This window comes from Phallusia mammillata, chromosome 6 (genome assembly GCF_965637545.1).
Source record: "Phallusia mammillata chromosome 6, kaPhaMamm4.hap1.1, whole genome shotgun sequence".
NCBI lineage: Eukaryota > Metazoa > Chordata > Ascidiacea > Phlebobranchia > Ascidiidae > Phallusia > Phallusia mammillata.
The window spans coordinates 1,442,364-1,455,539 of NC_137257.1; the positions used below are offsets into that span (position 1 = coordinate 1,442,364).

Below are 13,176 nucleotides of genomic sequence, written 5' to 3' on the forward strand. Positions count from 1 at the left end.
TAGCGGAATAAGCGCACTTAGGGCACCAAGAGGACCTGCTGTTTTTGAAGGCACCGCTCGCTCAACCCCTTTTATGGCGTGGACTAAGCGAGCTCGCAATTTTAAACGTTAAGGTTCATCAACAGCTCCTGCATCGCCACATTTTCTTTCTCATTTTGTCGCAAGAGCTGATCCGAAACTGGACTTAGTCATAAACCGTGAGATGTGCAACGTATAAAACGTACTGATTGAACACGAACGGAAGGACTATAGAAGTCACGTTTGTTCATGACGCCATGCACACTCGGCAACCGTAAATAATAGCGTCCGCATCTGCTAACACTAAAAGAGAGTGTAACGGAATCAAAAATGACTTACCAGTAAGCCTTTACGGCAAAAGTTAAAGGCTATGCTGCTGCCATGGTTTCTTTTCCTGTCGAACCCCACCGATCTTTCCAAACAAAATTTGGACAATACTTGTATAAAGCCAAATGTGTATAAGCAAAGCCTTATCTGATAGTTTTCAAAAACTTCTGTATGATTAAGGCCTTTGCCTGGCGTGTTTTGCTAATTGGATACTGTACCCTTAATTTGGTTGTTTCGTTTATTGGTTCTACTCTTAGCGATCCAAAAACGAGGAAATCGAATTGAATGTTGAGCTTAAAACTTACTACACATAATATAGATGCAACGGGAATACGGGTAACTTCCACATCGCTTGCCAACACGGATTAAGTAAACACATAGACGTGAAATGTGAGTAGTAGTGAGAGAAGCCAAGACATTAAATTAGGTCGTTACTGGGCAAACAATATTTACAACCTTTAAACGAACCGTTACAAGTAAACACAACAACGGTTTACCATTGGAAATTTTTATTAACTTGGGATATAAAATGATTCAATCCATTTATTCATTACAACTTCTATGGAAAGGTTTAAACTGTACAAAAATAAGAATTGAATGGCATGTTTCTGTACTCGGCGCATAAGTTTTGCAGGGTCTAATTTTGCTAATGTGACACCTCAACAAGCAAATCAGGTACCCCTGTTGTACTGGCATATTCCACTACAGGAATATTTTGATGACTTGCAATGACTGTTAAATACTGATCACCCATTGTGGTCTGGTTTTATTTTCATCCCCACTAAAAAAGAACAACTCCGCTTTGACTATAGTAGTCAAACGAATACACTCTTCGCCTAGCGATATAAACTCAATTCTATCTTTATCTGCCCAAAGAAAAGTTAAGTGCCATTATTTTATTATAAATGTACACAACAAGATTACGATTCATGAGATTGTTGTTATATTACACTTACAGGTTTAAAGCCAAATAACACTTTTGACAACTGGCTTGGTACTTATCAAGCTGGCCTGTGTTACAAAAGTTGCCACTACATTGTATAAGCAATTTCAGGGTATGGTTAACTTCACTCAAAACAGAAGGAGTAAGGCGAACAGGACATCAGTCTGAAACCACTTATGAATAGTTTGGTAAAATTTTCATTAGCTTGCAATGTACAACTATTCAAAAAAGGTGCATTATTTTGTACAAGAAATTACAAGCTGTTTTGAAAATTATAAGCTTGGTGGAAATGAAGCATGTTTTTACTCAAAATTTTAAAACAAAAACTCCTAAAGTCAATTTCTTAAAACCTTTTGATACTGGAAAAAGTAAAAGCACAAATAAAAGGATCGGCCACACTTTTAAGAATCGCAATTAAAAAATCCAAAATCAATTAAATATGAAAGTTTAAAACCAAAAACAATTACACCACACAACACACTGATATTTTTAGGTACATGATAACCACAAGCATATGATTACAACAATGTACAGAGCAATTTTTTCTACTAACATCAATGTGGATATTTCAGTTTAAGTGTAGCCATTTCACTCTCCACTTTTTCAATCATCATTTCAGATAGTCATCACTTATCTGTTTTCTGAAAAATCACGCTAGCGCCCTAAAGAAAAAAGGAATTAGTACTTAAACAACTTAAAAAAAATGTGTTCATACCAAGTGATCTTTTAGTTCTTCCTCCAGAGCTTCTGACAAATTGCAAAATCGTAGTATGAGTTCATCTATTTTCCCTCCACAAAGTGACAGTTCGCTGACTCCATTTCGTCCTATTACATTTTCTGATAAATCTAGCAAGGTCATCTGGAACAGAACATTTTTGTTTCTTACTGATAAATGTAAACGTTTAATCTCCACATGATTTACTTTTAAGCTGTCTGATGTTTGAAAGTTACCAGTAGATGCCAGGTTTAATTACAATTAAAAAATCTCTGTTACATATATATTTATAATGCAGCAAGTGTTTTATTATTATTTGTGAAGCAAGTTTAAAGTGCCAATCACACTTTTAGAACTTGAGGTGCATGCCTACCTGTTGTGCTAGTGTCTTTGCTCTTGCTGCAAGTTTAACTACCCCTTCTTCAGTAATGTTGCATAGGAGCAAGTTGAGTCCCTTTATTCTATGCAGGTCTTCAGCAAGCACAGCAGCACCTTCATTGCCAATCTTGTTTCCAGCAAGGCTGAGATATTCAAGCTAAAACAATAATCTGTGTTTAAAGGTGCTTTAAACTATTAGCATAGTACTAACTGGATGGTTAATTATTTAATACCATCAGTCTTTTGTTTTGATAGATAGAAATTTAAATTTGTTGCACTCAAAAACAGTTATTGTACTTTGAAAAGTGCCAATAGTGATATTGAAAAGTGAAACATTTAAGTGTTTTAATTTTGTGAACAAAAGTTGGGTAAGGAATAGCTTTTACCATGTTGCATATATACTATAGCAGCGGTTGCATGCGCACCAAGGTTGGTACTCAAGCATATTTTTCATGGCATGTTTATATTGAAGTAACAATTTAAACTGTTTCATTGCTTGTTTTATATCAATCAATGTTTATTTTTACCAGCAAACACAAATCTTCAATTAAAAAGTAGTAGGGAAGACAATAATTACCCTTTTAGTTTTTACTTCTAGATGCTGTTTTCACTTTTTTATTTTGCAATAATCTCAAAATCCAGCCTACATGCCCAAAGTGCTCTGCTTTCTGACTACTATTGAGGTCAACTGTCACAAAAATTATTATTCCTGAACATATTGGCATGACAAGTCATTTCCACGTGCAAATAACAAGTAAAGTCATGCATTTCACTTGAAAGGGTTTATAGTTTGTTTCAAAAAGGGTACATAATATTTTGCATAGACATAATATCTGTCGTTTCTCAAAAAGCATGCGATGTTACCTTTAAAAGTAACAATTAGCATCATATGGGTATTAAAAATGATTTCTAAAAAACAAACCTGTGCATTGTCCTTCAATCCTCCAACCACCTCCTTTACACCAACGTAGGTGATGTCACAGTCATCAAGATGTAGTCGTTGGATATGAGAGATGCCAGGAGCAAGAAGTTTTGCTCCTTTATCAGTCAGCTTGTTTCCACCAAGTTTCAGTTCAGTTATCTAAACAATATGTAAGTTGAAGACCAATTTTTTACATGGGCATAACATAGTAAAAAAATCAGACTTGAAGAGAAAAAAGTCCCCTGAAAATGACTGAAATGTAACAGTAAACATGTAGCGACAACAAAACATTGCAAATTTTTGTAATCCAAAGGTGATTTCATACCGGATCATCCAGTTTTGACAGGTTGTCCACCAAATTTGGCAATCCTTCATGTGTGATTTTGCATCTTTCAGCGTGTAAATGCTTAAAGAGATGAACACTGCTTGAGATGGACTTCCAGCAGTTTTTTTGCAAATTTAATTTGGAGAGAATGAGTGTGTCGATCTAAATAAAATAACATGATTGGCCATCTAATACAAAATACAATGTGGTCCAACTGCAGGACTGTGGGCCACAAAATCCATTTCAAGCAGAGATAATTGTGTTGGCCCGCGAAATTTCACTGTTTTTAATCAAAAATTTCCTAAAGTGTGAGTATTAAACGGCACAAAATACTGTAAAATTTCTTATTGTGATGCATGACAAGGCATTGTTATGTGTAATAAAGGGTTTCTGTGTCAACAATACAGTTCATTTTTGCGTCATGGAGTAGAAATTAAAAGCTAAAAAGAAAAAGTTATAATCAAAGAAAAAATTAAATATTGCTATGTCTGGCAGATTTTTTTACAAAAGAGATTTGTCAGATCCTTTTCAGTCCTATGCTTCAAAAAGTATAATATTTTTATAATATTCCAAAAAATTATACTCCAAATGATTTCTTTTATTTACTTTAAAGGTTGGCGACCCCTAAGGTATTACTATTTAATACCAAGTTTCAATTCACTCTGAACTATTTTTTCATTGTTAATAAGTATGCAAAAACCACACATCACAATGGCAAGACAACATAGATAGAAGAAACATACCTTTATACCAGACTTGATTTCATCAGTAAATCTCTCAAGAGCGTTACTCACAAAGATACACTTCTGGTATTCTTGGTCAGATGCAGCACGCACTTCTGTAACACTGCCAAATCGTTTCTGAACCACTTTCAAAGCATAACACAAACTCACAACATCAACTGGAAACCATTGCCCAATTAAAGTCATTTCAGACTTGCATCCTACACGACTAACAAACTCTGCACACATGCTTTCATCCTGTGCCTCCCACAAGAGGGCAAAATGATTAAATTTTACTGTTGTAAAAGAACCATACTTCTTTAACATGTATTTACAAAGAAGAGTTTTCTTCAAGATCCAGTCTTCAACAGAAAGTTCGGGAAAAACTTCTTTTAACTGGGAAAAGGTATTTTGATTGCAGAGACCAAAAAGACATTTAAACATTACTTCGGGAATATGGTTATGAAGTAAGCTTTTAAATTGTGTCACTGTTTGGCCTGAAAAAAGGTGGATGGCAGCCAAGAACTCTTGCCATGTCAAGTGGGAAAAAGTCAACAGACGTCCTTCAAGGATACTAACAGACAATCCCCGTAGTAAAGTATGATTGGTAAATATTTTTACAAGCTCAGGATCAAGACCTACAGCCTTTTGCGTATCCTTAGAAAAAATGAACTCTTTTCGCTGAATGCCAATCCAAGCAAGGTGGCCCAATGATTTCAATTCAAATCCCCTTTCTAGCAGTTTACTGGCACTCACAAAATCAAGAAAAATTGATGTCAAAAGAGAAGTTAGTGTAGGAGAAACAGAAGTTACTTCTTTTTTTTTGAAAAGGTATGAATATGCCATAGTGCAATAAATTGGTATGTGACAATACAGATGTAAGTCAGAATTGTAATGCATATCATTTTTCACTTTTTTAAATGCATTTCCACAAATCTGTTGACCTAATTTATCCTGGGAGTCTTGGCCTAGGCCATTAATTTGCACTATAAATTCTGGAATATAAGGCTGTCCAAGGTTAAACATTTGTTCTGGTCGGGAGGTAAAAACTTTTCTTGCCATTGGCAAAATAGCTCCAGACAACAGGTTTAGTAGAATGATTTCAGGTTTTGTCTGTTTGTCAATAGAATAGATTTTTGGGATATTCCCACTTGGAAGTGATACTTCGTCCAAACCATCGATCACCACCAAGACCCTGTTGTCTGTTTCAATGTGTTCTATTATAGCCTTATTGCATTCAGGAGTGTGCTGCCATTTAGGCAAAGCATTCTCTACCAAAAATTGAAATGCAGTGCAGCAGTGGGAGAAATCAATTTTTCGTACAAAAAGATAAAATATAAAAGAAACAGGGCCAAGGTACTCCTCATCGTGAAGAATGTTTGTCACAAGCATCTTAGTAAACGTTGTCTTGCCAATTCCAGCCTGACCTACTACACCAACAATCTTGCTTCCTAACTCAATGTACTGCGCATCTATGTTTAACTCGGCAGCTTTTCTTTCAGCCCTTGCTTGTGACCTGATAAATATTTCATCGATGGATAACGTACCTTTCATTTCATTGTACGTTATGAGCAACTGTGAGCGTTGGTATAGGTTTTGCTCAAACTCATAGCTGCCACTGCGATTTAAATGCTGAACTTTTTCAACTTCTGTAAGCTCAAAGTCTACAGCATCACAGTCATGTTGGATGTCAACACCAAAAATTGTTGACGCAGAATCTTTGCCAGCTTGGCATTTCAGTTCTTTTATGAGTTGTTTTCCTGAAAAACATATGCAAGCACTTATAACATGGAAGACCCTGTACAAAAGGTCCTTCTATTGTGATATTGGTTCTTCCTTTAGAGCAGGGGTCTGAAAAGCAATTTCAGGGGGTCTGTGACAACTTTTTAATTCATGCGAAACCACATTAATAAATGGCTATTTTTGAAGATGCTTATTTAAATACGCAGGAAACTTGTTTGAAAACCTTCTTCATAGGCATCGCCCCAAAATGCATGGTGACATTTTAATCTCATTGTGATGCAACAGAAGTGAATTGTCAGTGGCAAACACTGTCACATCACAATAATATGGGTCTTTCTTATTGATTTCCGATCCCAACCCAAACACAAGGATTGAAACTTTGGTTTGAACCGAATGTAGTTGGTATTTTATGCACCATGTATTGTTAGCTTGTGAATAAACAAAATAAAAAAATACCTAAACTATCATAGGGGTCCAAAGGATCCTAAATCAATTATTTGTACCCTGATTGACACCTTATATCAGCCATTAACTACCAAATTAAAAATGTGAATTTGAAAGCATCCAGCCAACAAATGATAAGCTGCAGTGCACACTGTTTCGACCTATAAAATCAGTGCAGCTGGTGACAAGAGGTAGGCCTTATTGGCTGGTGCAGCCATCTAACATCAATCCAGTTTTTTGGCAGCGATTGGCTAAAAAGCTATGTCGCACCAATTCTGTTTGATGCCAGCCACAGTGATGAGACCTTATAGTTTGCAACAGTGCGCACTGTCTACAGCTTTTAAAAACGTCAAAATTTTGATGTTTTAAAGTAGTGGAACACTGACCATGATATGGTGGTTTGCAGCTTGTACAGCAAAGACCGCTTTCTACTGTGGCACTACCTTGTGCCTGCAACAAAGATAAGATTTGCCAAAAAAAACATCACACTTCATTCAAGTATGTCTTACTCCAATGGCAAAATAATGCAGTCTATTTTCGCAACATTATTATGAAATGTCATGGACTTATGTCAAAAAATGTGTGTACAGTACATGTTAGGTGTAAGTATTCACTTACTTCAATTGGTTCACTTTCAATAGGCAACTCATCATGATCAGGCTCTTTAGCTCTTTTTATGGGCTAAAATAAAGTAAAATCATTTTCAAAAATAGCAGTAAGTGTTAAGATGAAGATTAATTCATAACTGGGATCAGCCCTGAAACATTCATTCAGACCAGCGATCGTGGCACACTAGTATGTAAATCATAGCACCCCAGGCCTATGGAAGGTGTCATACCGAATCAGCCAGTTAACAAGCATTCCCAAATATGGCAAGGCCAAGGCTAGACAAATGTATTTTGCCGTTGGATTTGACACCACAACATGTTCTTTTTGGGGGGTTGAAGGTCAAATTACAAGCACCATAGCCTGCCTTGTATGCTGCATATGTTATCTCCGTAAAAGAATATCACCTGTGGGAATGCTTGGTGTCTGGCAGATTCACTATAACACGCCTGTTGTACTATGATTTATAAATATGTGTTATAAATAGTTTTTTTTTTTTAAAGTTTAATGAAATCTACATCATATAGATTATTTTCACATTGTTTTTCCAAGCAAAGGTAGTTTTTGTTAAAGTGAAAAACACTGTTACCGGTTTCTCTGATTTTTCTTGTTGCTCTTTTGGACTGATTCGCTTGGCCTAAAACAGACACAAAGGTAAAGAAATATTATATAAGCAGTTTAATCAAAGTCTAGTTGGTCTTAGATATTAAAACAACACAAAGTTGTAGCATCTTTTACAAAAAAACAATCTTATTTCAAAGACATGAAAAATGTGGAACAAAAACAAATTAAACATGTGTAAGCCAGGCAGATTCAAATAAACTTGCTTCAATGGCATATTACAAAAGCAAAGTATTCTATATCTTTAATCAGAGTATAATTTATGAACATACCCAACTTGGAAAAAAAACAGAATTCAAAACAAAATGTTATTCAAATTTACAAGTGGAGTGGTACAAACACCTTGGTTTTACTCTGTAATCTTCTGTCTGTTATTATCGGTTTCTGTGGACTATTGTTTGAGGTTGATGCCTGCAAAAATATATAAAATAGGAAGCAGTTTGGTCTATTATCTTGAGAAACTCCAATGCCGAAAATATGATGTGAAACAAAAATAAAACAGCAACCTATTGTTTTTTGATTTTAGAGTCCCGATAGAGAGTATTTAGCAAGTATTGCTCATCCAGCAGTTTTATTGTAAACAGTCGATGTCCTATACAAGACGCCTTCATCAGGATAATGACATAACTTGCAGGACAAATTTCTCATAACAAGAGCCTATTTTAAGGAGTCTTAGCTTGTTTCTTTTTATACATTACCTGACAGTTACCAAAAATACTTTAATAAAATCAGATTTTCCAATATGCAATAAATTTTACAGACGGTAGAACTTTTAACATAAAAGTAATGCCACTAATTAATTTGTAGGCCTACCATTGGAGCACCCTCATCAATCTCCATAATGTCATGTTGAGACTTCTTCATCGCATCATCATACTCCTCCATGCTAACAGATTTGCACTCTTCTATAGGAATTATTTAAAATTTCTAAAGTGAAAAAAGGAAAATTTGCCAAAATCGACCAAAGCTGGCAGTTATACTTCAAAAAACTCCCATTAAGTCAACAAATGAAATGTAATTGTACAAACTCTTTCATAGACCACTGATAATCTTTTCGTTTTGTATATTGTAGACTATGTATGCATATATACCAGCCCACACGAAAATGATAGATGTGGTCGTTGGTTTGACGCACTATAAGCGTGGGGGTTTTGTAACCATTTCCTGATATGTGCCATGCTACTGTAATAGTTTATGATGTCGGTTATGCTGAAAGTGAAGAAGTATGATTTTACACATCACTGCTATACAAGTAGTGCTACAGATTTAAACAACTAACTACGGTGTAGCTGCAGCGTGTTTAGTCATGTACTGACCCAGTGGGTAGACAATTAAACACTGCCGTATATCTGACTCCAATAATTAAACTATCGCTATCTAAACAAACAACAAGACGCAAAGCTAAATTAACGTTCCCACATTATATTTTAATAAGGCATACCACGAAAGCGCCTCTTGCGGTTAAACACGCAACACAAAAGTCACCGCGCACGAATCAACTGTGAGACATCAATTCTAATGCGTACTCTAGTCACTTAAGGTAGCTTAAGGTAACTTAAGGTAACTTTAGAACTGATTTTAAGTCTAAAATGTGTCGATCTTTATAGCGTTCAGGTCAAATCTCGTTATCACCGGCATAGTCGTAAAACGTACGCCCGAGAAGATTAACTGTGTTCTAAACCGTAATTATTCTTTAAATTGCTTATAGAAGTGTCAAGTTTAACATGGCTGGAAGCAGATTAAGACGTTGCTTTACGTTAACACGTAAGGGGATGATAAAACGATAGCCTTAAGCAGTAATTGACCGGTTCAGTCATAAGAAAAACATGTTTAAATAGCCGGTCAAGCTTTTGTGTAGAAAAAGGCGAGTTATGAACGGGGTTGACCGTGATGATATGACACGACAATTACACGAATTAAAATGTTTTGAATTAAAAAGTCCAAAGTCCGATACAGTCATAATACACACATTGTTCCCTTCACTGTTTTACACTCCATAACGTTTTAATGTTGCGCTCCTATTCTGGGCTTGGGGATTGTTTTAGTGCTATTGTGCCACTATAATCTCATCTCAACTAATTTACTCTTTCAACCGAGACAAAACGGGCGAACCACGCCGTTAGTACATTTTTAAAACGTTTTCTCGCTTGGTAAACATCATATGGGGAACCTTTTGTAGATACACAGGTTTGTTTGTCGTGAATATTGATACAGTCGATATCGTCAAGATAAAAAAGGCATGGACATACGGATTGCTTACTTTCAGACTGATTTAAAAGCAGTACTTTATTTGTAAACGTATGCATAAGTGTATTGCTGGAATTGAATGAGCTTTGTTTAACGTTTTTTACACGTAACTTATACCGTACAAAGTTACTGGGTGAAAATTGGTCGTCAGAAAATAGAAAGTGTAGTTTTTAATGAGGGAATTTCCCAAAAGCAAACAATTTCAGCCAATGGAAATCTTCCTCAGTAAATTTTTGCTCCACGCTGTTTCTCTTCTATTTCATCGCGAGAGCCAAGAGCACCACAAACATACATCAGTGCGAAAAAAGCGGCCAATAAGTAACAATATGAAATGGCCAAGAACGACAGGTAATCTTGTAACGTTTGTTCACGGCTTCGTGCACACGCACACCCAACAACCGTAAATGCGATCGCTTAATAGGCTAAAGTTTGGATGATGCATCCTCCCATAGCGACAAACTCAATTAACGTGACCACAAGCCAGCGTTTTGAAACCGAGTAACCGAATCAGAACTGACATGGCCGAATGATCTGGCGCGCCTGGCCCGTATACAGACATAAAAAACCTGATCGGGATTCGTCCCAGGGAGAGTCCTGGGTTCGAACCCCGTAAAAAAAACATACCAAGCATTTACGCATGGCCGGCAACCGTTTGCATCCAGCAGGCAATACCCAAAATCAGAAAAGCTGCATCAAACCATAGGCCTGCTGTTATAACATTCATATTATTCACAATCGACTAACTGTTTATCATGTTGTTGAAGTGGTGAATTAAAACTGGAATGTTTTGTGAATATAAATACAACCCATCTATGCTAAGGTGAATATACACACATACTGAGATCAGTCCTGAAGCCTTCATACAATTTAATGATAGACTGCTGGGTTATGTTTTTTCACGTAAGTGAAGTACTTCGTGAGACGATACTAATTGATGGAACGAATCAAATTATTCACACATGCGCACAAATAAAGCATGTAACAAATGATAGCCTGTTTTCACACTACAAGATTTACCACATTATAAATAGACGCTTTGCTGAGTTGGCTGGAGGACCGTAGATTGCCGATCCGTGATTAACGGTAAAAGTAATGGCTACCAAGCTAACACACAACGTAGTTTCTACGTTTAAAACCTTTTTTTAACAAGTAAATGTTGCAGGAATCTTTGCCATCGAACGTTAACAAATCAAGTCTTACAGTTTTTGTTACGTCATACAAACAACCTTTCAACTTTCCAGACGTGTTTCAAAACGTGGAAAAACTTTTTTGTCGACGATACAAGAAAACCTGTGTAAAGCTACGACTGTTAAAATCTAGCCTAGGATTGACTGTTAAAATCTAAAAATGTTTTAGTTTACATGTGTCGCTATGTTTTCCTTCATCAAGCGACAAAAACCACTAAAAATATATTTTTATATGTTCTGGTGGTTGATATTTTAATTTAAAATTTACCATGGCGTATGGTATAGAAATCATGCGATTTTCAGTGCAAAAAGTATGACGTCACCCAGTGGTTGGTTTGTTATTCTTTGCTTCTGTTTGTGAATAATCAAGTCAAGTTCTTGTCTTTCGTGATCATGAAGGAAAACAAATGAACAAAAATGTAAAAGACGCATGAAAAAACGCCCTTTTAGTTAATCATGTATCACAGAAATGAAACGATTCAGCTTGAGTCTAATCTGAATGAGCAAGACAAGGATACATGTTACATACAATAAATTATTGTGAGGAAGGAGTTCGGGGCTTGGGCCGTAGTATGACCTAGAATTGTGTTTAAAGTATGTTTTCTAATAGCCCAAAATAAGGCCAGTGGCCAAATATGCATTTGTACACCATTTATTTTTTTCTCAAATTATTTTGAATTTGAGAAAAAAATTGTACACCAAATATTGAAGATATTAATGACTTTATTTATATTCAGACAAACTGTAGTCTCCTGGGTTATCATGTCGGTTGCAAAACTGGCTGAGTCCTGTAGCTATTACGCAACGTAGCGTAGCAAAACAGTTTCTGGGTAACCTCAGTCACAATGCGCTATGTTGAGACGTTATGAACCGTAAAGTAATTGAACGTACCTTCCTTGTTATGAGCCCCACCTTGTTAGGAGCTTCAATAGCCCTCCCTCCGAAACAATATACGATCACAAAGGGCACAGATAGTTGGCACGCTACCTTGGTACTGGGCACTTTAATTTCGTTCAAGACAATGCTCTTCAATCTTTTTGGTGTAAGGAAACCCTTGATATTTTGACTAATTTTGCAAGAACCCCGATAACAACACAATTTGTGAAAAATACTGTTAGGCAAGTATAAACAGACACCAAAGCATGCTTTTTCACGAACGTTTCCTTGTAACCACAATAATGTACTTGTTCTTCAGCCGGCTGTAATCTACCCCTGATGTCAAACCCAGTCGCGTTGCCTTTAGCGCCGCGAGATCCCAACCTCTCAGGCTCTTTCTCTATACCAGGTAACCGTGCATTTTTGCTGGCGTATTATCATAATGTGCTACTATGTTTGTTGCGTCAGGGTGCAGATGAACAAAATACAATACAATAATGCAGTACTGACAAGGTGCCATGCCCCCCTCCCCCTCAAGAAATTTTGACCGGCTGTTTTAGTATTAAATCTTGTAATTTTAGACAAAACTGTGAATAGCAATGTGCCTGTGCGCTATTTTGTTTAATGTGCGTAACGCATTAATGCTCGTCACACATCTCAATAAACAATAAATGCCAATCCAGGCCATTCGGCGTCCAACTGCGCGTATGACGTTACAATGGATTTTATAATAACTTTGTTACGTCACACTCATACAAGTGAAGATAATTCACAATATAATTAAGAGGCAACCACTGTTAGAAACAACTGTGCCGAGTGTTAAAAAGTGTTACATGAACACGATCGAATCGTGACTATAACGTTCGTTACTTACAGCAAGAGTAAGGGCTACACAGGGCCTTAGGCTAACCAGCATTTAGTTGATATTGCGAGTTGAGTAGGCACAACAGGCGCTAACAGAGAGGTCTACCGCAAGGTGGCGCAATATATTTTATGTTGTCACCTGTTTCGGCCCGAAAGTTTGATTGACAGACCTATACAAATAAGTCTTAGGAAAGACCAACACAACAAACGCAATAGACAATTGGTCTTTGACAGCGTT

The 13,176-nt window shown here is 36.5% G+C and overlaps 1 protein-coding gene across 1 annotated transcript; it reads right to left on the bottom strand.

The window, feature by feature from the left end:
• Positions 1-1,188: 1,188 nt before the first annotated feature.
• Positions 1,189-8,693, bottom strand: LOC145233580 (NACHT, LRR and PYD domains-containing protein 13-like). Its single transcript, XM_080098335.1, has 11 exons — positions 8,578-8,693; positions 8,107-8,175; positions 7,733-7,780; positions 7,156-7,218; positions 6,924-6,987; positions 4,372-6,110; positions 3,629-3,790; positions 3,304-3,462; positions 2,377-2,538; positions 2,004-2,147; positions 1,189-1,950 (listed from the first exon to the last, which is right to left on the bottom strand). Exons 1-11 carry the CDS (start codon positions 8,647-8,649, stop codon positions 1,915-1,917), a joined length of 2,718 nt encoding a protein of 905 aa, XP_079954461.1. The 5' UTR covers positions 8,650-8,693; the 3' UTR covers positions 1,189-1,914.
• Positions 8,694-13,176: the final 4,483 nt, after the last annotated feature.

Bases quoted from the DNA above. Each gene is read 5' to 3' on its own strand.
- LOC145233580 (XM_080098335.1), bottom strand. From the start codon at position 8,649: ATGGAGGAGTATGATGATGCGATGAAGAAGTCTCAACATGACATTATG. The intron at 7,219-7,732 runs GTAACAGTGTTT...ACTTTATTTTAG, and splicing joins AAGAAAAATCAGAGAAACCG to CCCATAAAAAGAGCTAAAGA. The intron at 2,539-3,303 runs GTTTGTTTTTTA...TTATTGTTTTAG, and splicing joins GATTGAAGGACAATGCACAG to CTTGAATATCTCAGCCTTGC.